This window comes from Zingiber officinale, chromosome 2B (assembly GCF_018446385.1).
Source record: "Zingiber officinale cultivar Zhangliang chromosome 2B, Zo_v1.1, whole genome shotgun sequence".
Lineage (NCBI taxonomy): Eukaryota > Viridiplantae > Streptophyta > Magnoliopsida > Zingiberales > Zingiberaceae > Zingiber > Zingiber officinale.
Window position 1 is genome coordinate 35235051 of NC_055989.1, and position 24344 is coordinate 35259394.

Sequence of the window (24344 nt, forward strand, 5' to 3'; positions counted from 1 at the left end):
ACCATGGCCAATGGTTCCCAAACTCAATCTCATGGTATTGGTATTGTTCATCCTTCTTCATCTCTTTCAATTCATAATGTTCTTTATGTTCCCAGCGCTCCTTTTAATTTATTGTCGATAAGTCAACTTACTCGATCTCTTGATTGTGTCATTTCTTTTACTAAGACGTCTGTTTCCTTACATGACCGAAGTACGGGGAGGATGATTGGCTTCGGATGTGAATCTCATGGCCTATATCGGCTTCAACAACCCTCTTTTGTTGGTTCGGCGGCGGCATCTCCGCTTCTTATTCATGCTCTGTTGGGACATCCAGGTCTTAATAAGTTGAAACAATTACATCCTAATCTTTCTCACTTAGAGTCTTTATCTTGTGCGTCGTGTCAATTAGGTAACCATGTTCGTAGTTCTTTTTCTCCTCGTATTGAGAGTCGGGCTATGTCTCCTTTTGCTTTGGTTAATTCTGATGTTTGGGGTCCGAGTCGTGTTTCTTCTACAATGGGGGGTCAAGGTATTTTGTTACTTTTATAGACGATTTTTCCCGTTGTACATGGCTATATCTAATGAAGGATCGTTCAGAATTGTTTTCTATTTTTGAATCCTTTTTCCTTGAAATAAAAACTCAATTTGGTACTTCCCTTCGAACTTTACAAAGTGATAATGCACGCGAGTATTTGTCTACTCAGTTTCGTACCTTCTTGACATCTCATGGTGTGCTGCATCGCACGTCTTGCCCTCATTACCCTCAACAGAATGGGGTTGCAGAATGCAAGAATCGTCATCTCCTTGAAACCACTCGGACCCTTCTTCTTCATTCTCATGTCCCTTATCAGTTTTGGGATGATGTCGTACTTACTGCGTGTTATCTCATCAATCGCATGCCTTCATCCACTCTTCAGGGTAAAATACCTCATCAGGTACTTGATCCACATCAGTTCCTTCATCCTCTACCACCTCAGGTCTTTGGTTCTATTTGTTTTGTTCATGCTCTTGATCCCGGCATTGACAAACTATCTCCTCGGTCTCATAAGTGTGTCTTCCTTGGGTACCCGCAGTCTCAGAAAGGGTACAAGTGTTATTCCCCTACTCTTCGTCGGTAATTCATCTCTGCCGATGTCACATTCTTTGAGTCAGTTTCTTTTTTTGGTCCTTCCGCTTCACAGGCTGAGGTTTCTCCCTCTCCACCTGCACCAGTGACTATCTTTTATCCTCCGGAGGCGCCTCTATCACCTCCAGCCTCGTCTCCTCCTTTGCAGGTTTATCGGCGTCGTCCTCGTTCTGCTTTGCCGCCGACCAACACTGACACTGCTGTGGGAACATCTTTGGAGCCAAGTCCTTCGTCGTTTCCTCCAGTCCCATCTCCTAACTCTGATGTTTCTATTGCACTTCGAAAGGGTATGCGTTCCACTCGTAATCCTTCTCCTCACTATGTTTCTTTAAGCTATCATCGTCTTTCCCCATCCTATTATTATTGTCTGTCTTCCTTGTCGTCTGTTTCTGTTCCAAAGACTGCAGGTGATGCCTTTGCCCATCCAGGATGGAAACAGGCTATGCTTGATGAAATGGGTGCCCTACAAAGCAGTGGGACTTGGGACCTCGTTCCTCTACCTCATGGGAAGTCAGTGGTTGGTTGTCGGATGTTTACGGTGAAAGTTGGTGTAGACGGCACGGTTGATCGGCTTAAGGCTCGTCTTGTCGCTAAAGGCTATACTCAGGTATTTGGATTGGATTATGGCGACACCTTTTCTCCTGTTGCCAAGATGTCTTCTGTGCGTCTTTTTCTGTCTATTGCTGCAATTCGACATTGGCCCCTTCATCAGTTGGACATCAAAAATGCATTCTTACATGGTGACCTGCTCGAGGAAATCTACATGGAGCAACCTCCATGTTTTGTTGCTCAGGGGGAGTCTTCTGGTCTTGTATGTCGCTTGCGGAAATCTTTATATGGTCTCAAGCAGTCACCCAGAGCATGGTTCAGTAGATTTAGTACCATAATTCAACAGTTTGGCATTACTCAAAGCGAGGTTGATCATTCTGTTTTTTATCGCCACTCATCTACTGGTTGCATCTATGTAGTGGTTTATGTTGATGATATTGTCATCACAGGTAATGATCATCTTGGAATTTCACAAGTAAAACAACATCTTTTCAAACATTTCCAGACAAAAGATCTCGGCAAACTCAAATATTTTCTAGGGATAGAAGTAGCACAGTCTAAAGATGGGATCATTATATCCTAAAGGAAGTATGCAATGGATATTCTGGAAGAAACAGGAATGTTAAACTCAAAGACAGTCGACAATCCCATGGATCCTAATGTCAAGCTCCTACCAAATCAGGGGGAGCCTCTTTCAGATCCTGAACGGTATAGGCGATTGGTAGGGAAACTAAGCTACCTTACTGTCACTCGTCCGGATATCTCATTTGCAGTGAGTGTAGTAAGTCAATTTCTTAGCTCTCCATGCAAAGAACATTGAAATGCAGTAACTCGCATTGTTCGATATATCAGAGGTACACCAGGAAAGGGTCTTTTATATGAAGACAAAGGACATACTCAAGTCGTAGGGTATTCTGATGCAGATTGGGCAGGATCTCCCTCTGATAGAAGATCCACTTCTGGATTTTGTATATTTGTCGGAGGTAACCTTATTTCTTGGAAAAGCAAAAAACAGAATGTTGTGGCAAGATCCAGTGCAGAGGCAGAATATCGAGCTATGGCTATTGCTAGTCAAGAACTTATATGATTAAAACAGTTGCTTCAGGAACTAAGGTTGGAGAGGTTACACAAATGACACTCATATGTGACAACCAAGCTGCTATGCATATTGCCTCAAATCCAGTCTTCCATGAGAGAACAAAGCATATTGAAGTTGACTGTCACTTTGTCAGAGAGAAAGTCATATCTGGAGAAATATCTACTAGCTTTGTCAACTCAAATGATCAGCTAGCAGATATATTCATTAAATCACTTAGAGGTCCCCGGATTGACTACATATGTAACAAGCTTGGTGTATATAATCTATATTCTCAAGCTTGAGGAGGAGTGTTAGAATAAGTAAAAGGGTATTTGAGTCTTTTGGTGTATATCTTCTTTTCTATATAAAGGTCTAACTCGTAGGGTTCCTATAACACGAGATTTTAGGTTTTACTTTGAACAGTAAGAAAAGGGCAAACTGAAGTAATCTTACTCATCATAGACAATGTATTGGGAGGCTTGAAATTGAATACCCACTCACACCCAACTGTGTATTTGCCAAAGAGAAACAGGCTCTCAAGTACCATTAGATTAAAAAGATGTCATCTTATCAATCATAGCCTATTGTTATCTTGGATTAAATAGTGTCTAAAAACTATCTTAGGGATAGAATATGAAGCTAAAGAAGAAATGAAGACAAAATAGACTAGTGAGGAATAAGGATATGAGATATATCTATTAAAAGGATGTAAAGTAGTGCACTTGTGGAGTACCTTCAAAAAGCAATGTTGCGATCAAAATCAAAAGAAGCTAGATTCAGAACTAGTGATGTTGCCAGAGAAGTAGCAGTTCCTAGGAGTAGCAATAACAAGCTCAACCCTAGACGTAAGACTAGGGTCCTTAATGTTGTTGGGGTTGGTGTTTAAATAATTATATATAGCAATCACATATAGTAAATTGAAAAAAAAAAATTTGTCCATAGACTATAGAGAACAAAAAGGTGATAAAGATGTAGGAGTTTTCCGACCAACACCCTTACTCATAAAAGTGACCTTTCTTCTAAAGTGACATGAATAGGATGAGATGTTGATTTGCACAGAGAGAACGCCAGAAATGCTTAGAGTGTCTGAAATTTGGAATCTGTGTACGATAATGACACAGACTGAATATATTTTGAGAGACTTGCCATCTGAGAAAATGTTGATGCACTGCAATTGATACCTAAAGATCTAGCAGTGAAGAGCTTATTGAGAATACCATAATGAAGAATTACCTTAGATGAACCCATACTGGGAAGTGATAATCTCCACAAATCGACAATCAACACTAGTGGATTAATGGAAGATGTCTTTTGACATAGAATCCTAGTGGGAATTTTAATCCGAAATATGATGAAGAAATCTGCTTAAGAAACTAGGAGACATGCACCAACAAAAGCGTGATAGAGTGCAAAATTTTAGTCAATTAGATTAAGTATGAAGTGAATAAGTGAGTCTAAGCTTTTCAATTATCAAGACTAGGTGAATTTCGAGGAAATTCATTTTAAGAGGGGTAGAATTGTAACGCCCCCAAAAAAAAATTTTAAAAGAAAAGTTCACGTAAACCACATGCATAAAAAATTTAAATGTGCTAAAATAATTTAAATAAATATTTTTTTAATGGCATGAAAATATGTTTATTTAAGTATGAAATTTTCTAAAAATTTATAGGTTTTCTATTTAATTACGAGTCGATGCATATTTTATTTTAAGAACCAATTTTTGACAAATTAAGCAACTTCTTGTAAACTAGTCAAATAATTTCGAAAACTTTAATCTTATTAACATTTTATGCAGGTTGTATTTGACTATAATTAGGCCTAATTAACTAAAGTTAGTGGACTTAATTAACCCTAAGTTTAAATACTCAAAACCCTAGCCTCCTTAGGTATTATTTTTGAAAATCTCACCATCAAACCTAGGGTTCCTAGAGGGGATGTAGCCATGGAATATAGCAGCAAATAACAGTGAGAAAAACGTGATTTTCAGAGGAGGAAAAGTGAAGCGAAGCATCCCCATCTCGACGCTGTCACAAGTAGCACCGGAGGAGTTACGGGACGCCTCCGGCGATGTTGGAAGAGTCAAGACGCTTCCGAAGGTGTCGGAAGCATCCCACGACGCCTTCGGCGCGGGACACCTCCCACAGCATCGAAGGCATCGCGGGACGCCTCCGACGGCGCCTCTAACGACACCTCTAACGACACCTCTGGCGACGCCTCCGACGTCCGGCCACGCCTCCAATGTAGCCGGACGCATCCGACGACTCTTCCAACGTCGTTGGACGCGTCCTCGTCCTCCCCCGTGATCTATCGCGTCTCGCCTCGCGTCGGTTCTTTTTTGTATTTGTCTTTTCCTTTTTTATTTATTTAATTAAGTTAAACAATTCCTAAGGTAAGTGTGATATTTCGAACAGGCTTTTATAAACCCTAATTAAATTATCCTAATAAAATATATAAAAAATATATTTAAAATTAAAATAAATTTAATAAATTTTATTAATTAATATTCTAAAAATTTATTTTTTAATATTTTAAATTCCATTTAAAATTTTAAAAATATAATAATTCTATTCATATTCTAATATTTTTTATTATTTTGCATTATTTTAAATTTCATTTAAAACATTCTTTAAATTCTAAAAAAAATTTAAAAACTTCTAAAAAATTTTTAAAAATTCTAATAACTTAGATTTATATTCTGATAATATTTTATTATTTTATATTTTTTTACTTGATATTTTTTTATTATTTAAAATATATATTATTTAATTAATAATTATTTAAACTAATAAATAGTTAATTTATATAATTATTATATATCTTTGTATTAATTTATATACTTATTATTATAGATAAATCAATTTTAATTAAATTATTGATAGATCAATTTTATTTAATGAAAATTATATTTAATTATTTTTTTAATAATATTAAGTTATTCAATAATTGAAAACTTATACAAAATTAATATACAACTTATTTTTATACACACCATAAACATATTTATCTTATAATTAATATATATAAATAAAAAATTATCAAAATTGTATCGGCACAGTACGATACAATACCGAAATCATATCGTTTTAGTCTGAGATCGAAACATCAGCACAAGTCGAAATTTTAAACCTTGGGCTCGGCTATGAGTTTGTTTTCCACTTAGGTCGCACGATTTAAGGGAAAAAGGGCTAGAACAACACATGGGTTGTGTGCAGGCTGGTTGTTGGTTTGTCGCAGTCTAGGAGGGTCCTAGGATGATTGTAAGGGCCTAATCAAGTCGTGTTAGACTTGGGAAGGAAGTTTTTAAAGTTTAAGTCAATTAGGGTCAAAAACGGGCCTAGGGTTTGCATGAGAAATTAAGTCGTGTTGAACGAGTTGAGAGCCTCGACAACATGTTTAAGGAATTTTTAGAAGTGGTTTAGGAAGGGCTTGAGTCGAAGTTTATAGTAAAGAGTTGAAAGGGTAAAATTTAGGAGTTTATGGGTATGATAAAGGGTAAAATGGGAAAGTTATGTTTAAGGGAAAAAAAATAGAAGTCATGGCAGTGCCCCTAGTTACCATGATAAATGCTTGAACAATTATATGAAAAGTTTTATAAGTTTCGAGGCTTTATGTTAAATATATGAAATTTTCGGATACATGTTTATTTCATGAAAATGAGAAAAAGGTCATTTATTTTTTAAAAGAAAAAGGAAAGGAACAATATTTTTTTTGAGGAATGTGATTTGACTATAACAAAGAGGATATGGGAGGGATCGGTCGAAAATGCGAGCAATGAACTTACAAATGATTGATGGGAATACCGTTAGGAAAAAGACCCCAAAGGAAGCCCATTTATGGGAAAAGATCCTAGAAAAAGACGAATATCGGATTTCCATGTTTAGGCCAAAGGAATGCGACAAAAAAGTGGTCACTAAACTTTGTCGCATGATACCATGGTTTTTTTTTTTTTTGTAGATTGATCAATCGAACAGAGGATAAAGGAGTCACTCTCAATGAACAAACTTCATCTAAAATGCTTATGATTAATGATGAGGAAAAAGTTATATGATGCTTAAAGTATTTTAAAGATTTATGTGAATGTAAATGCAAATGATTTTAAAGTTAAATGTAGTTTTCTTATAAGTATTTTTAAATGCATGTAAATGTATATTTATGTATTAGTATCATGGTTTGAATGTGTTGAGTCATTAGACTCACTAGGTTTGAAAGATGAGATTGAGGTAGGAGACTCTGACTCTTAATTGGACCGAGCTAGGAAGTACACTCCCGAAGACCTTGCATTTCAATATAAAACTATGATTTATGATTTTATGAGAGGTTTCATGAGAGAATTAAATACTTTTTAAGTTAAATGTTGGATTTTTATTTACTAGTTGGTTTAAATAATTTTGGATAATATGGGTTGGACTAATGTTGCCATGTGACCAAAAGGTCACGGGTTCGAATCCTGGAAACAGCCTCTTGCAAAAAGCAGGGTAAGGCTGCGTACAATGGATCTTTCCCCGGGACCCCGCATGGCGGGAGCTTCATGCACCGGGCTGCCCTTTTTTTTTTTATGGGTTGGACTAATGTTAGATGGATGATAAATTCTGATTTTTATTGCATATGAGATTTATTTTTAAAATGATAGTAAATTAGCTTTTAAATATTATATTATAGATATCGTATTTCTCAGCTATATTTTTTTCCTAAAAAAATAATTTTAGTAAAATGGAAGTTAGGGTCGTTTCAGTTATATCTCTATGAAAACTTAAGTGTATTGTTAAGAGTTCACACCCTAAGTTGGATATGAAATGACATTATAGGATACCAATTATTTTAGATTTGGAACATGAAACGTAAGAACGCTCACAAATAAAGCAATAGAGGCAGTTGATGTGATGATTAAGAGAAGAACTAATGTTTTGTGCTTGCAAGAGACGAAATGGGAAAGGAAGAGAACTGAGGTTTAAGTAATGGTATACAAGAAGAAGTAAAAGGAGAAATGAAATAGGCATTATTGTAGATAGTAGGCTAAAGGATGAACTAGTAGTAATTAGGAAGAGAGATAAGATTATAACACTTAAAATATTGATACAACAATAATCATACCTTATCCCACTATAATGATAGCAAAAGAAATTATTAATATAATTAACATATATGTAGCTCAAGTAGGATTAGATGAAAAAAACAAATTTAGGAAGCCCAGGTAGTGCAATAAAATTAAATGAAATGACATTAGTAAGAGAAGATCTAAATGAACATATAGGAGTGAGAAATTAGAAATATAATAGGGTGCATTAGGGCTATAGTTTTAGACAAAAATGAAGAAGAAAAAGTTATATTATATTTTGTAATAGCATATAAACTTATAATAGCTAATATGCTTCTCAAAAAGAAAGAAGAACATCTTGTTATATTTAAAAGTAGGAATAATAAGTTATAAATTGACTTTTTTCGATCAAGAAGAGGAATACAAAAATTTATAAAAATTGCAAAGTCATCCCTAGTGAAAACTTAACCACACAATATAAGTTAGTGGACCCATTTGCTAAAGTAATAGTAGAAGTAGAGGTATGTGACTGAAAAATAGAGAAAAATTAGAATTACCTATCATATGATCTATGACACCAAAATCAATGACCTGTATGGAGGACGAGGAAATAAGACATGTATTTGGTTTACGTAATTCAACGATGGTAGTAGTTATTGTAGATGAAGATTTTAATGATTCATGGTACCTAGAAAATTTCACATATTCATCAACAGATCATGAAAAACTTCTCAAAAATATCACCAAAGAGCAGCAAGAACAAAAGAAAACAGAGAACTAAATTTGGAATACCAAAGAAACTCTGAACCTATTACTAAAAAAAAAAAAATCTCACACATGAACAGATATTGACTCAATCAGGTATGTGAAGATGTTGTATGAAGTAGAGTAAACAAAATAGTGACAACCAAAGAGAATTCCATTAATGAATGTGCTTTCACACGCTGACTCATGGGACTAGACCAGAAAACTCATAACGGTGCATGTGGCTCACGCACAATGATTCTAATTACTAGAATTTGGGTGATGATAGATTGGCGATCGATGATTTCACCTAGGTGTGGATAATGCAAGAGAAGAGTTGTCACCATCAATCAATAATGGAAGAGAAAAGAAAGTTTGGTTTGGAATGATGGCTAGGCTTTGGAATGACGACTAGGCTTTGCTCTGATATTATGTTAAGAAATTTTAGAAGAAAAAATATGTTAATGATTTTACTTATCAATCTCATACATATAGAGAAAGTACCTAGACTTGATCAAATTCCTACAATTAAGGTAAATCATATCTCTATATTTCTTGAAGGGGAGCCTTGGCGCAACGGTAAAGTTGTTGTCATGTGACCAAAAGGTCACGGGTTCGAATCCTAGAAACAGCCTCTTGCAAAAAGCAGGGTAAGGATGCGTACAATGGATCCTTCCCCGGGACTCCGCATGGCGGGAGCTTCGTGCACCAGGCTGCCCTTTTTTTATATATATATCTCTATATTTCTTATTTTTATTTATATAATCTATAACAAATCTCTTATTTTTCCTTTCATGTCTATCCAAAAACTTATTCGAAGAATTAATAAGCTCTATTAAATCTTCTTCAAAAGAGGAATTTACCTCATTTACCAAATGGTCCGAGCTACAACCTCTTGATTCGACCTCACCTTTTCTTCTTCGGATGAGGTTGAAGAGACTCCACCATCAATTGCCATAAAATCCAAGCTCTCACTATTCTTGCCTACTATTTCTTCTTCTCTTTTCTTTTTCTTTCTTTAACGTTGGACATTAGTACCTCACTTAGCCTTTCTTTTGACAAGTGTAGCATCGACCGACGTTCTTCCTTTCTCCTCTTTTCCCTTTCTTCCTTAGGTACTCCTTCAAGTTGTTCCTTCTCAATTACAATTTATTTTTGAAATTTCTTCTTAACTTACTTGTCATACAATCCTCTTCATATCTATCCTCCACCACACGAATCCATCAGTGCTCGAGGATGATAATTTCTTCCTCTCGTCTCTTCCCAATTAATGTGAGGTCTCTTAACTTATAGGCTTCCTCCTTCTCAACGTCAAATTCCTAGACACATGAAGCTACATTTTAGAAAACAACTCATCAAGAGTACTTTATTGATGGTCTCTTAACTTGTAGACTTCATCCTTCTCAACCTGGGATTCCTAGACACATGAAGTTACATTTTTGAGAACAACTCATCAAGAGTACTTACATAGAGATTTATCACGAGATAGTAGTCATTTATCATTAAACTCCAATATAAAATTCATGGGAATGTGTTGAGTGCATTGTAAGAAGATCCTAATTCAAAATTTCTTCACCAATGCCAATGAGTAGGTGCATGATCTCCTTGTATCTTGAATGCATTTAAGCCACCATTTCTCTTTAGCGTCTTAAAGTTGCTCAATTGAGTATATAGGGGATCCTTCATGCATTGCAATTACCTTTTCCATAATTCCTTATCATTTGAGTATTTTCCAATTTTGTTCATTTTTTATTAGAGAGAGCCTTAGCAAGTGTTAATGTTGCTTTGGTGTCTGAAACATGCTCTTCTCTTTGTTTCTTTGTCAACCTAGATAATGACAACAGTTCTCCATCATTATTAAATGGAAAATCATAACCTTTTAACAATTATTGTCATGTCAGTTTTGAGTCAGAAATATAGCATCATCTTCCTCTTCCATGAACTAAAATTCCCCTAAAGCTATGTAGCACCTTGCTTGATTAGCGGTTAAATTTTTCAAAGCTTTCTAACTCTGATACCACTTGTTAGAATTAGTAGGTGAGATGGTGAGATAGATAGAGGGGAGAGAATAGTGAACATTCCTGCAATTTAACACTTAAAGAATCCTGCCAAAGATTTAGCAAGGTTAATTTAAAGCAATATGCAATGGAATAAAAAATATAAGAGTTGAGTGAGGTTGCTGGTCAGTGGTTGGTATGTGAAGGTGAGGTGTGTTTCCCTCCCATGTCCCTCACATTCCCTCTCCCCGGTATTTCTTCCTCTCCCATGTCTGTTTTGTGTTGGGTTATTTCCTGGTTTTCTGGGTTGGGTTGCTGTTCGTGGAAGGCTTTGTTCTCGGATTTCTTTGTACAAGCAAACGATTGGATTTCTGGGTTTCCGGTGAGAACAAACAGCTGTGTTCTGCTGGGTTTCTGGTTTCCTGGTGCAAACAAGTTGTGGTTCCGTTTTCAAGTTTTTTCTGGCAATCGCTGGAGCTCTTCTTGGCCTTGGGAGGAGATGGCTGGTCCACAACAGGACAAGGGAATTGTTGGCTGGTCTGAACATGCAGGGGCAGCTGCAGGAGGGTGCAAGACACCAAACAGTCTGTCATTACTATTTTGGGTGGCGGCAGGTTCTTGTCTGGCCTGTGTAGGAACCTCCCATTTGGCTCTTGCACCAAAATGGCAAGGAGGAGACAAGGAGCTGCTGTAAGCAGGGCCCAAACCCTATCACCAATCTGTCTTGGTCCCCAAGGAGCTGGAAACGTGAAGGGAAGTGCAGAAGCTGCAGCTGTGATCTCAAAAATGGCAATGCACCTACAGTAGCACGAGGCCACTGGGAAAAGAATACAGGTTGAATATGATGAAATTGAATCTGTGGAGGAATCAATGGGCTAGTGCTTGGTAAGTTGCTTCATGGGACGACATCTAGGAAGGATGGTGTGGAGGTTGTGGCTCGTAGATGGAGGCTACCCTATAAGTTTTTCATGCACAAGAGCGGCTGGATAATTTACAGGTTTGTTACAGCTAAAGACCGGTAGAAAGTTGTGCTTAGAGGGCCCTTATTTTGCTTTCGGAATTCCTCTATTCCTAAAGCGCACGTCTATCTATTTTCTTTTCAATGAGGATAGGAGATTCATTCCAGCATGGGTTTAGATCCATGGTCTTCCTTCGAACTGTTGGACACCAAAGGTGCTTAGCTTGATAGGCTCGGAGATTGGGCAGCCATTGTACACCGACAAACTGACGTAAACTCGAGAAAGACTAACCTTTGCTTGTCTCTTGGTAGAGGTTGCTGTAATTGGTGAGAAAGTTAAGAGGGTTCCAATGACATTGTCCACGGGAGTTTATCTTGATTTGGAGATAATATATGAAGTCATGCCGGATTTCTGTGAGGGATGTTGGAGAATTAGCCATCGAAAGGAGAGCTGCTAGAAGGATCCACCACACCACACAAGGCCGGCTGCAAATGCAGCGAGCAGGCGCTCGTAATCTTTACGAGGAAGACGTCTTTCAAGGTACAGATGGCGACCTCAAGCATCCCAGCGGTAGATGGTGGGGCCACAAATGGTGAAGATCTTGCAAATCAACTTTCAATAGTGGAAGTGGTAGACCCAGTTGCTGTGGAGCATCCATTGGCAGCGGATAATCATCCCCAACTATTGCGAACATAATCCAGGCAGCATGATCATTCGCAATTGCAACTGAGCCAAGAGCAACAAAGAGTGATCATAGTATCACCGGCTAATTCACAGCAAACCAGGCATCTAAAGTTTAAGACTCAGCTACGGCATACCGTGGGGGATTTTTTCTTGAAGGGTAGCACACCTGAGAATGCTGGCTGTCAGGATAGGTCTCCACGCGTACTTCCCCGATTTATCCTGATTGGAAACTTCCGTGGGGAGGCCAGTCACCCCCAAAATTAGTCGAGCAAAAAGCTTGGATACCAAATGTCAACTAAAACTTGACCAGTGGTATTTAAAGCGAACCAACATAGAAAAGGGAGATAGAGGAAAAATATTCGTGGAGGTGCTAATCGCAATAGCAAATAAATTTTCTCATGGCTCGATCATTAGGGAGGAAACGAACCGGTAAAAATATGGGATAGCCATAAGATGGACATGTGAAGAAATTAATTCAAATACTAATATTGTAAGAGCAGTATTTTAATATAAGTTGGAAAATAATAGAATTTATCTCATAAAAATGTTACAAGAATCAATATATAACACTAATCTTGCTATTAAGAAGGAAAAATAATTATTTGAGATTTTGTTATATTTTTATAACTTGTTAATCTTAAATTTAATTAAATTGAATTTGAAAAATTATAATTGCCATATGTCTATATTTAGAGGTAAACATGTGGTAGTTAAAGGCAGAACATTTTAAAGGGTGTATAAGTATGTTGCATGGGCACAATAGAAACCATACCACTGTAAAAATAGACCTAGCCTTCAACACAGAATGATATTTTAAACTTTGACACAGATAAATTATTCTTGCTTTCCTCAGTATTCACACAAAAAATAAATTACTATCACTTATCTACACAGCACCAAGACTACTACCACTTACATGATGGTTCCTGCTACTGTGTGCATAATTGTCCCACTACTACGCTACTTTGCATCTTAATTAGCACTACTTGACTGTTTCTTCAACTGAAACTGCTTCCACGTCACTGCCTTCAGGTTGTGCTGATTCTGTGACTTCCTAAATGTCCATCTTTTGTACTAAAACTGCTAACCCTCGTGTGTATCCATGTCAACAATCATATCAGGGTAACTACCTAATAATTTAAGTTGGTTCACATATTAAACTTATCAAAGCAATTGAATCTATCGAAGGCTATCCATTTTCAGAACAAAAGTTGAATAGCAAATGGGAAGCACTCCCGGAGACTAGAAAGATATAAACTTAAGAATTATTATATCATTATCCAAAAAATGAAAATGCATATATGAACGAAAGCTCTTAGAAAATCAAACCAAACAACCAACTAATATGAAGTAATATACTATTAGACGAATTGCTAAACCACAGAAGAACAGAAAAGAAACACTATTAATGTTCCAAGTACAAGATACCTCAAAAACAGATATACGAGCTACATGAGGTCCATCCCTTTCCAGCGGAACCTTTTTTTCCTAGAATGGATATAAGAACAAAAGAAAATATGAGATACCATGACCTGCATTTTAATTTTTAAAAATAATAACAATAAATGATTACTTTTGAAATTAACAAAAGGAGAATGTTCCAGAATCTGAAAATGTTACAATGAAGAAATGCAAACTTCTATCGGGTAGAAAATCATTGTTCAGGTTATGAATAATTGCTATCTTGATTTTTTTTCCTTAAATTTCTATAATAACTTTTATCTAATTTTTGGGCAAGATTGTCATCCGTATAAAAAAATTATTAATACAATGGTATTGGAAAAAATGATGATAGATATTTTTAAATTTTATTTCCAATTTCAGTTTATTCTTTTACTTTGAAAAAAAAAGAAACTAAAAAGTAGAAAATGAATTCATTTTCTACAAATTAGAAGACGATTATACAAGGGTACAAGAAAACTATGATAGCAGAAAAAGAAGTGCAATCTTCGAAATTTATTTTGAATCATGTATGAAACAATATTTGGCACCATGAAACAAAGTTCTTAATCTAAATAAGCACAATCCTTCAGTAGAACTAGCAACAAGAAAATAATCACCATCCATCGTGTCACATAATAAAATGGCATTTCTCTCAATCTTTCATTAAAATATTAAATAACAAACTGGAATGAAAGGTTAAAAAAAGTGTGCATTTTATTTATGACTCTCTTTTCCATGGTTAGCATTACATAGGATTGATACACAATCCAATTTCTGCCACAAAAATGCTCTCTATTCTCTCTAGATTGTAAAACAATTTTCAAAGGTCCTGATCTAAATAAGCGCAATCCTTCAGGAGAACTAGCAACAAGAAAATAATCACCATCCACCGTGTCACATAATAAAAAGGCATTTCTCTCAATTTTTCATTAAAATATTAAATAACAAACTGGAATGAAAGGTTAAAAAAAGTGTGCATTTTATTTATGACTCTCTTTTCCATGGTTAGCATTACATAGGATTGATACACAATCCAATTTCTGCCACAAAAATGCTCTTTATTCTCTAAATTGTAAAACAATTTTCAAAGGTCCTGCATTCAGGAAACTATGGATTTATGCAGCAAAAGATATTATCCAACCAAGATATTAACATATGGAATGTGTATGAAAATGATATATTGCAGAGTGCTTCTGGGTACTGAATTTTTTTATTTCTAGAAGATATGCTAAGGAGATTGGGCATATCTTCATGCATGATTGCACAAGATATCTAAGTCATTTTAACAAATGAATAAAAATGAAAACATCAAAATACACTATTGTGAACATCAAAGGAATATCTAGCCAAACTAATGATGGTGAGAACAAAATCAAGCATCAATACACTCACTGATTTCCAGATGGGCTTCTCAGTGCTGCAGCATTGTATTTGTAGGCATAGAGTGAAACCATTTAGAAGAAAAGCAAAAAGGCCAAGGTTAGTAAAGGTAATGAACGGAACTAAGAAAAAAATCTACATTAACAAATATGAATCATGCAAAGTAACTTTGAAGTTGGTACACAAGGAGTTAAGTATATTAACACTTCTATGATCTGAACGCCACACTGACACCAAGATAGGTAGAGTTATTCTAGTATCAAGGAAGTAGCAGTGATTGATTGTTAAATTGAATTATGGTTTTATTTTCTATGAATGTAATAACTCAATTTCTCAAGTTTATGCGTCATAATGATAAGGAGGCAAATGTCATTGGAGCTAGGAGCACAACATCAAACCTATGTTTTAATGTATGGTTAAGTTTAAAGTAAATATGCTTTGTGTTATGATGAAATGTTGTCAAGTGTGTTGGACCGGATGAGTGCGATAGAGGAGGGGATGAATATCGCGCTTTTAAAACTTTTCTTTTACTTTAGAAAACAAAGTCGTGCAGCGGAAAGTAAAATGAAAAACTCGTTCGGTTACTTGGTTCGAAGTCTAGGTCGACTCCTACTCCAAGGCCCACGATCCTTGACCGCACCGATGGGCAATCCACTATAACCCTTCTTTCCGAAAACCTCGGAAAGAAACAGTGCATACAAGAGATGAGTAAGATAGTAACAGTCTATTATCTTACTTGAGTTAATTGCAATGCAAGCTAATAAAAAATATACCGACAAGTGTACAAATTGAAGCTCGGTCAGTACCTCCGGACGGAGTAGCTTCAAGAGTTGTAGAAGACTTGTAGCACGAGCAGCTTACACAGAGGAGAGCTTTGAGATGATCAAAAAGTATATACAGCCTCATACCTCGAGCTTCTTTTTATAAGATCGTCGATGTTCGATCGACCGATCCCCGGGTTCGATCGACCGAACCAACCCCTTTCCTTCCTTGCTGAGATTTGGACACTGATTCGATCTTCGGTAATCAATGCTCATTAAGGGTTCGGTCGACCGATCCCTTTGTTCAGTCGACCGAACAGCCTCCTTCCTTGTTCGTCGAGATTTACCGAGATCCATACTTAATGCTGCATTAATGGCTGATTGTTCGATAGACCGATCATCCGATTCGGTCGACCGATCAGTGTAGTTTCCTTCTGCTCCTGATCGTTGCTGTCTGTGCTGAGTCATAATAGTTCAGTCGACCGATCCCTGCATTCGGTCGACCGATCCGACCGAACCTGCAACACAGTTAAACAAAACATCCCTGCAACACAAAGGTTAGCACAGTAATATATAATGCATGAGTAACATTAGACAGTAGAACTATCTTGATCTCAACTCGGAAACCTTCCCGGTTTATTCAGTTGGATCAGCGACCTTAGGTTGTTCCCTTCAGGAACCCGACCTCACTGTCGCTCCTCCAATTGTTTACCTTAATTTACCTGCCAAACATGGTCCTCCAGACATGTTTGGACTTTGCCTACTCAATGTCTGATCGCCTGATCCACTAAGACCTTTCCTGCAATACTATATTAGCCAACAACAATAATAATGCAGAATACAATGGTAAACCGAAACCTAGATTTACCGAGATCCGCTGGTCCGGTCGACTGCATCCGATCAACCTTGCTTGGAGTTCACTCCTCCAAGACTTCTCGTTACCTAAGGTTATCTCCCCCTAGGTTTTTCACCACTTGGCTTCACTTACCAAGACTCAGTATTCGGCTACCCAGGGATCAGGTCCTCCAGACCTATCCACCTAGCTTCCACGATATACCAAGATTTCCCTTGCCTCAGTATTCAGCTACCCAGGGATCAGGTCCTCCAGACCTATCCACCTATCTTCCACGATCTACCGAGATTTCTCTTGCCTAGCCTCCAACTAGGACTTCCCTTGCCTAGCCTACAACTAAGACTTCCCTAGATCAAGCACCATACTTAAACATATTTGTCGGACATTAAAACCTTGGAGGTCGATTGTACCAACAATCTCCCCTTTTTGATATTTGACAAATATGTTTAAGTTTGGTATATTCATAAGATTTAGATTTCTAACTTAAAACCTTCTTCTCCCCCTTTTGTCATTCATCAAAAAGAATCCTTCATAAATTGATTTCTAAGGTATCCCTAAGTTTTGTACCAACAATGATGTAAAACCTGAAACATTCTCAAGATATTCCTAAGGTATTCCCTCACTCTTTTGAAAGATAATGATAAGATGTAATTGGGTTTTCAAATTGAACATGCATCAATTATATTTTGAAAAATATTGATTCTTAGTGTCAAAAATTCTTTTGAAGAAGTTTTCAAAATCATTTTCAAAATAAAGATAAAATATTTCAAGGCTAATTTTAAAAATATTTGTCAAGGAATAAGCGTTACATAAAAATAATTTTCAAAAAGATTTGCAAAGAGTTTTTCAAAGTATGAAACATAAATTTTGTAAAAGTTACTCTTGAAAGTAATTTTCAAAAATATTTTCAAGTTAATTCAAAACCAAGATTCTTTAAATAATTTTGTAAAAGTAATTTTCAAAAAGTATTTGATTAAGAGATTTTAAAGATAATTTTCAAAAAGATTTATAAAGAAGTTTTATCAAGCATTTTTCAAAGAGTGTTTTGAAACATTTTTCAAAATATGTTTTCAAAAGCAAGATTTTGAAAAATCCTTGAAAAATATTTCAAAAAAAAAAAAATATGTCCTTCAGTAAAGTCTCTCCCCTTAACTAGACACTCTTGTTGGATATCCTTGTTACCCACAAGGAAGATATTCCTAGATGTGTCTAAGGGTCATGGTTGACTTAAAGATCTAAAGACTTAGATGGTGAATAATTTATATAATACACCCAATCAATCATCAATCAAAATTTGAAAAATATTTCTTAAGAAAATAGATTTATAAGTTTTCAAAACATTTTTAAAAAATTATTATAAATTTTAATTTTGTTTGCATCTCACCCATTCTAAATTTTCAAGTATGGTAATCCTATAATTGTGTGAGATGACTTTATTAATTGTGAATTTCATTATAATTAAGTTAAAATTGAGTTTTAGTTGAACTTCAATTATGTTAAATTAATTTTGGGTTAAAATGGATTATTAATTGATTTGATATTAATGATAACATTTATTTTTATTTTGTGAATTAATTGAATTTATAAATTAATTTTAGTTTAGAAATTGTATAGTTATTTGTTATAGATAATTAGCTAATTAATAAAAGATTTAATTTAGGATCAATTAAGTTGATATATAATTTAATGATTATTAATTAGATTAAGAATTAATTGTAATTGTTATGGTTATAGGTTGAATTTTTTGATTAATGATCCAGTTAAACTTAATTTGGAATAATTCAAAGTTAGTTTCAATTGAGTTTAATTTATTATGATTATTAATCAAGGATTAAAAATTTGATTTATAATTGTTAGATTAATTATTACTTATTTCAATTAAGGTTGATTATAAGTTTCATAATTAATAGTTATGGATTAATTGATTATGAATTATTATTAATTTAATTAGTTTCTTAGGAATTAATTAGGTAAAATTTTAGAATTAGTTTTAATTAATTTTGTTTAAGGTTAAAGTACTTTATTTGATGATTAAAGTTAAGATTTTAAGGTGAAATTCATTAAGCATTAATTAAGTGTATTAAGTTAAGTTAATGATTAATTTAATTAAGTTAAAGTTATTAATTATTGATTAATTTATTTATTGATTAAAGTCATTAAAGATTAATTATGTCTATTAAGGTAAATTAGTTATTGATTAGGGTTAATCAATTAATAATTAATTTAGTTTTATTTTAAAATTGTTTTAGTTTGCTTTCTAAAGTACACTTGAGTTAATTCAAGTTTAAGTTTAGTTTAAATTAAGTTTATTTTAATTTTATTTTTGTTTTATTAATTTAATTTGAGTTTTAATGAAGTTTGAATTAAATTTTGATTAAAGTTGTAATTAATTTTAGATTTTAAGTTATGTTTTTACATTTTAGTTTACATTTAAATTAAATTGGGTTTTCATAATTAGGTTTAATATTTGAATTAAATTTGAATTAAAGTTTTAAAATAATTTTGATTAAGTTTGATTAAGTTTAAAACATTTTTAATTAAATTTAATTTAATTGAATAAGTATTTTGAAAAAGGTTATTGAACCCATGTTGGATTCAAACTTAGCTTTGGGTTAATCAAGCAGGCTTTCTAAGGATAAATTTTCAGTTCAGTGGCGAAGCATATGGTCTTCTTGTGTATCAACGGTGGACCACTTGCTAAATACTTTTCAAAATAGTTCTGCCCAAAAAAACTTAATACTAGGTTTTGGTCTAACTAACCCATGTTTGACTGGGGTAGCTTCGGTCAGATCCATTAAGTCTAGTGCACCAAGTAGAATACACAAGATTCAGCCTAGACATGCCTTCGACAAAGTTTCCTTGACGTACTATCATCTCAATCCATTCCGATGCTATGTTGTTAGGGTTTGGTAAACCTTTTATAACTAACCGTTCTAAATTAAGAAAAGATGCATGACATATTATATAACAGATAAGTATGCATGATCATGGCAAGTCAAACAATTCAAACAAGTCATGCATGATATCAATTGTTGGTGTTTTAATATTATTGTTTTAATATTGTTTTTATTGTTATAGATATTGTTTATTATTGTTATTATTGTTTATTATTGTTTATTATTATTTTTTTGTTGTTGTTTTAATATTATTGTTTTATTTATTAATTCAAACAAGTCTGCAGTGGTCGCAGTGTCGCGCGATGCCTCCGCGGCCACAGCGAAAGGATGATGCGATCCCTTCGTTGCTGTTATGGGGTCGAGCAACCCCTCCACTGCGGCCACGAGGTCATACAACACATCGCAATTGTCATGGTTCTGGTGTCGGGGTCGTGCTAGTGCTGGTCGCAAGCGGAACAAGATGTTTCTCCCGTTTCAACCGTCTCGGCGCGGCACTTTAAACCATGGATGACGTTATCTACTGGATAGACGTTGCGCGACTGGGAGGTTCTGTTAAACCCTGTGGTTGTTTTGATGTGATCGACCAAGTTCAGTTAGGTTCTGTTTTGTTTTGATCCTGTGTCTAAGTGTGCAGGAGCTTAGGAGCACAGGAAGTCGAGCGGAAGACGCAATTAGCGAGAAAAATAGCACGAAAAGGAAGCCAACAGGCTCAGTGCATCCGAGAGATGAAGTGCTGCGAAAGAGTACACCGGTGGACGAGAAGAATGTACACGACGTTCGAGGGACAAAAAGTCGGAACGAAAACCTGCTCGAAGAGAAGGCCGGAAATTGGGTTCGGGTGAGTCCAATTTCGGTTGGCTGCAATCACCGAGGCAATCGGAGCAGCAGAAGAGCGAAAGAAGTTGATGAAAACTGTTGGAGGCGCCCTCAACAAGGGTTGAAGGCGCCTCCGAGGCACGCCCGCGCCTTCGCCACCTTCAGGCGGAAGGTGCCCTCCATAAGCATGGAAGGCACGCTCCGTGCTTATGGGAGGCGCCCTCGACCAGATTTCTAGCCGTTGCCAAAGGATAAAGTTTTATCCTTTGGCGCCTCGCTAGAGGCGCTACTGTAATCAATTTCCTAGTCTTTTCTGAGCTTTTCATAGATTGTAAGAGGCTTCTCCGCCTACACGAAGGAGATATTTCTAGTGGAGCTTTGCAACCGCCTTGAATTAACAACCACCTAGGTTGTAACCAAGTTAAACCTGTTAGCCTCTTTTAATTGTATTAATTGTTCATTTGAGTTTATAATTATTGTGATAGTGCTACTAATCTTAGTTGGAAAAACAGAGAAAGGTTTTATTTATTTTTTTTTAACAGACGCTGCGCCCTCTTACAGGCTCCGCTGTGCCAACAAGTAGTATCAGAGCTCAACCGCCTCAGAAGGACTAACCGCCGACTGAAGCATCAAGATCAAGATGATGGCCGGTGCAAGCATTCACCCACCAAAATTCGAGGGAGACTTTGCACAATGGAAACGCCGGATGGAGGTATTCTTCAAAACAGATTTCGAAATTCTATTAATAATGAAATATAGTTTTATAGTTCCAAAAGACAAAGAAGAATATCAGTGGACGAAGAAGGAACAAGCCAACTTCGTGGCGAACGGTAAAGCAGAGTTCCATCTGCTCAGCGTCCTTCTGGCCAAGAGGTCAATCGAATCAGCAGCTACGACTCCGCCAAAGATATCTGGGAGAAGTTTCTAGAACTTCACGAAGGCACCTCGGAAGCAAAGTTAGCAAGGCGAGACATTCTCCGAACCCAGCTAACAAACCTGAGGATGAACAATGGAGAAAAGGTAGCGCAACTCCAAGCACGAATTAAGGAACTGATTACTCAATTAAACAATTTCGGAGAATCGGTAACAAACCGAGATTCAATCCAGTATGCGCTCAATGCCTTCCCGAGAACTTCGGAATGGGCGTCCTTAGTAGATGCATACTACATCTCTAAGGATCTTAAGATAAGTACGCTAGAGAATTTGTTTTCCACTTTTGAACTTCACGAATCTCAAATTGCATATCCTAAAGAAATAGAAAAAAACAAATCTCAATGTTGCCTTAAAAGCAAAGACGAAAGATCAAGACTCTGAAGCATCCATCGATGAAGTCGAAGCGGTTCTTATGGAAAGCATGGACCGGAGAGCTCAAATTGAAGATCTTGAGCTAAAGAGCTCAAATTGGAGAGCTGGAGCTCAGGCTAAAGAGCTTAAATTAGAGAGTTGGAGAGCTTGAGTTGAGAGTTCAGATTAGAGAGCTTGGAATGACTCGGCTCAAGAGGTCGGCTTGTTGATGCCAGGATGGAGTGAGAGCACGTAGGCATGGTAGCTGACTTGATGTAAGCTAACTTCCAATGGTATCAATACACATAGAGATACATAATTCTGTCGAAGAAAAAGTGTATCAAGATACTTACATCATCTCTTAGCTCTAATGATAACTTAGTGAATTCGTTAGCTAAATCCTAAAGAGGTCCTAGAATTGAATCAATTTATAACAAGATGGGATTTATACTATGTTTGAACAAGATGAAGGAGAAGTGTTGAGGACCTAGTTGATATATTGTAAATATACAAAGGTGTTACTGCAATAAGAATCTATACTAATTGAATGAGATACTACCTAAGTGTTCTTAAGCTAAAATAATTTCTCAAATGGTAATTGTAGAGGTTATAAGAGAACAAACAGTTTGTAGAAAGAAGGATTTTCTTGTGTCTGGCAACTGCTTGGGTAAGGTTTTGTTTATCAAACAGTTTTCTTTCTCAGTGTGGTGAGAATTTAGGGAGGTTTTTAGCATGATAGGACTTCAGCAAATATCAAAGGATTTTCTATTCAGGAGTCTGTAAGGAAATACAGTTTTCTTTGAAGTGATTGTTGATGTCACATATGTTGGCACAGTTGCCTAAGAGAAGAGTAACGCAAACCATCAGATATTAACGAGGATGACTGGGATACAGCATAAGCAAGAGCAGTTATACAGGGAGATACAGGGAAGCAAACTCAGCATTTACCTTCTTTGTATTCATACCACGGGTGATCTTTCGGTAGTATTACTAGAACATGTGGTGCTGGGGCGGACTCAACCCCCAACACTAGAAATTTCAACATCTATACAGTCAAACAAGTTTCATTTTCTACCTAACCTAAGAAAGCATGAAATTAACATTACTTTTATAGAAAGCACTATAGAAAATCAAGCTTTAAATTTTGGAAATTCGATTGACTTGGTGAAGGTCATATAATATGTCCAACTCAACTGATCCGAGATCTCTGTGCGGTACGTCCGCTCTCCCAACGAGAAGCAAGCCATCCACCGGTCCTTGAACTGCATCTCTGCCTGAGAAATGATGCGCAATCTACTATCATCATTGAAAGTTCGCTCGAAAGACCTCGTTCATAGAGCAAAAGTGTGGAGGTCAGAATCCGCTTACACAGATGATCTCGATCCGAGCTATCCCTGCAAAATCGTTGGCGGAGATGTTCTTAAGGAACGGAGGGTCAGAACCGTGACTGGGGCGGTCGGACCTGAATCGCCGACGGAATCGAGATAGCCGAGAGGGACGGTGGTGGGCGTCGTCATAGCCGGAGGTGACAACTCGGGAGCTGCCGTGCCCCATTTTCAACGGGGCGGCGACAAACGGGTGCTGAAGTGAAGAGGGAAAAGTCGGATTTACAAACAAAACTCAGTCATTTGACGAGATGGTGGGGATAACAACGCCTCAGCTCCAGGTTGGTCAAAACTGTAAACCATGCTGTGCCTTTCGTTTATCTCATCCGCGGATATTCTATTTCATTCTGGATCTGGTCCCCGATCAATCATGTCTGATAAAGATCGAACATTGGATGAATTTTAATAGCAGCCGTAAATCGGGCCTGGACTTGGCGCTGTAGGGCCCAGCGGCATTTTCCAATGCCTTCTTTTTAAAAACAAAACAAAATTTAATCATTTTAGATAAATAAATATAGTATTAAATCTAGTCTATCTTATTTTTCTAATAACAAAATCATATCTCAATTTAATTTTTCTTGTCTATCTTATTTTTTATAGATTTCAAAATTGTGGAGGAATACGAGTATCAGATAAAGGAGTATCTTCAAGCATATGAATGTCAACCATTTGGAGCGTATCACTTGATAACTTCTCTAAATTTCATAAAACCTCCTCCATATATCATTTCTAGTTTTCATTGGAACAATGAAAAGTTTAAGCCTGGAGGATGCATTAGATACATTTGGTTTAGTTTAGTTTTTGTTTATTTCTTTTTGCTTAATAAATTTTTCCTAGTTACATCATTCATCACATCATGATTGTTTGTTCCTTAATGCAAAATACTAGCATATTTCATCTAGATATTTATGTTATGTGATTTGGTATGCTAGTATATCTATTGATCTATGTTTTCCTATCCATAGTAGCATGAAGTGAGCATTGTTATTACTATAAGAATTTGAATATTAGCTTAGTTTTAGGATCTCTTCACATTATACTTAACTTTGATGGTAGATATTTTTTAAAACAGTCATGATTCATAGAACTGGACTAGTACTCTTGTTCTATGGTGACCTCTCAATTACATTTTGGTTATTGAATAAACTCAGATCATGCAACCTCATTGGGAAAAATTAATCGCTAAAAAAATGATGAATGAAGGTTTGTTCAAGTTTGATACTTTGCAAACATTTAAAGAAAGAAAGAAAATAAGGGATAAAAAATAGTCAACGTGAGTGGAAACTAGTAATTCACCCCTTTGAGTCCGAGTTAGGTTACTAGAGAAATGAATACTGTGTTTCTCTTGATATTGAGTATTCCTTTGAGACCTTG

General features: G+C 36.0%; 1 protein-coding gene across 1 annotated transcript in view; it reads right to left on the reverse strand.

Moving 5' to 3' along the window:
• LOC122045583 (phosphatidylserine decarboxylase proenzyme 2-like) overlaps positions 1-23309 on the reverse strand; it is a 101964-nt gene extending 78655 nt beyond the window's left edge. Inside the window, exons 1-4 of the mRNA XM_042605865.1 lie at positions 22954-23309; positions 22780-22859; positions 14987-15011; positions 13580-13639 (exon numbers count right to left, since the gene is read on the reverse strand). Coding sequence (XP_042461799.1) covers positions 13580-13639; positions 14987-15011; positions 22780-22859; positions 22954-23139 — 351 coding nt within the window. The 5' untranslated portion in view covers positions 23140-23309. The remainder of the gene's footprint in view (positions 1-13579; positions 13640-14986; positions 15012-22779; positions 22860-22953) is intronic.
• Positions 23310-24344: the final 1035 nt, after the last annotated feature.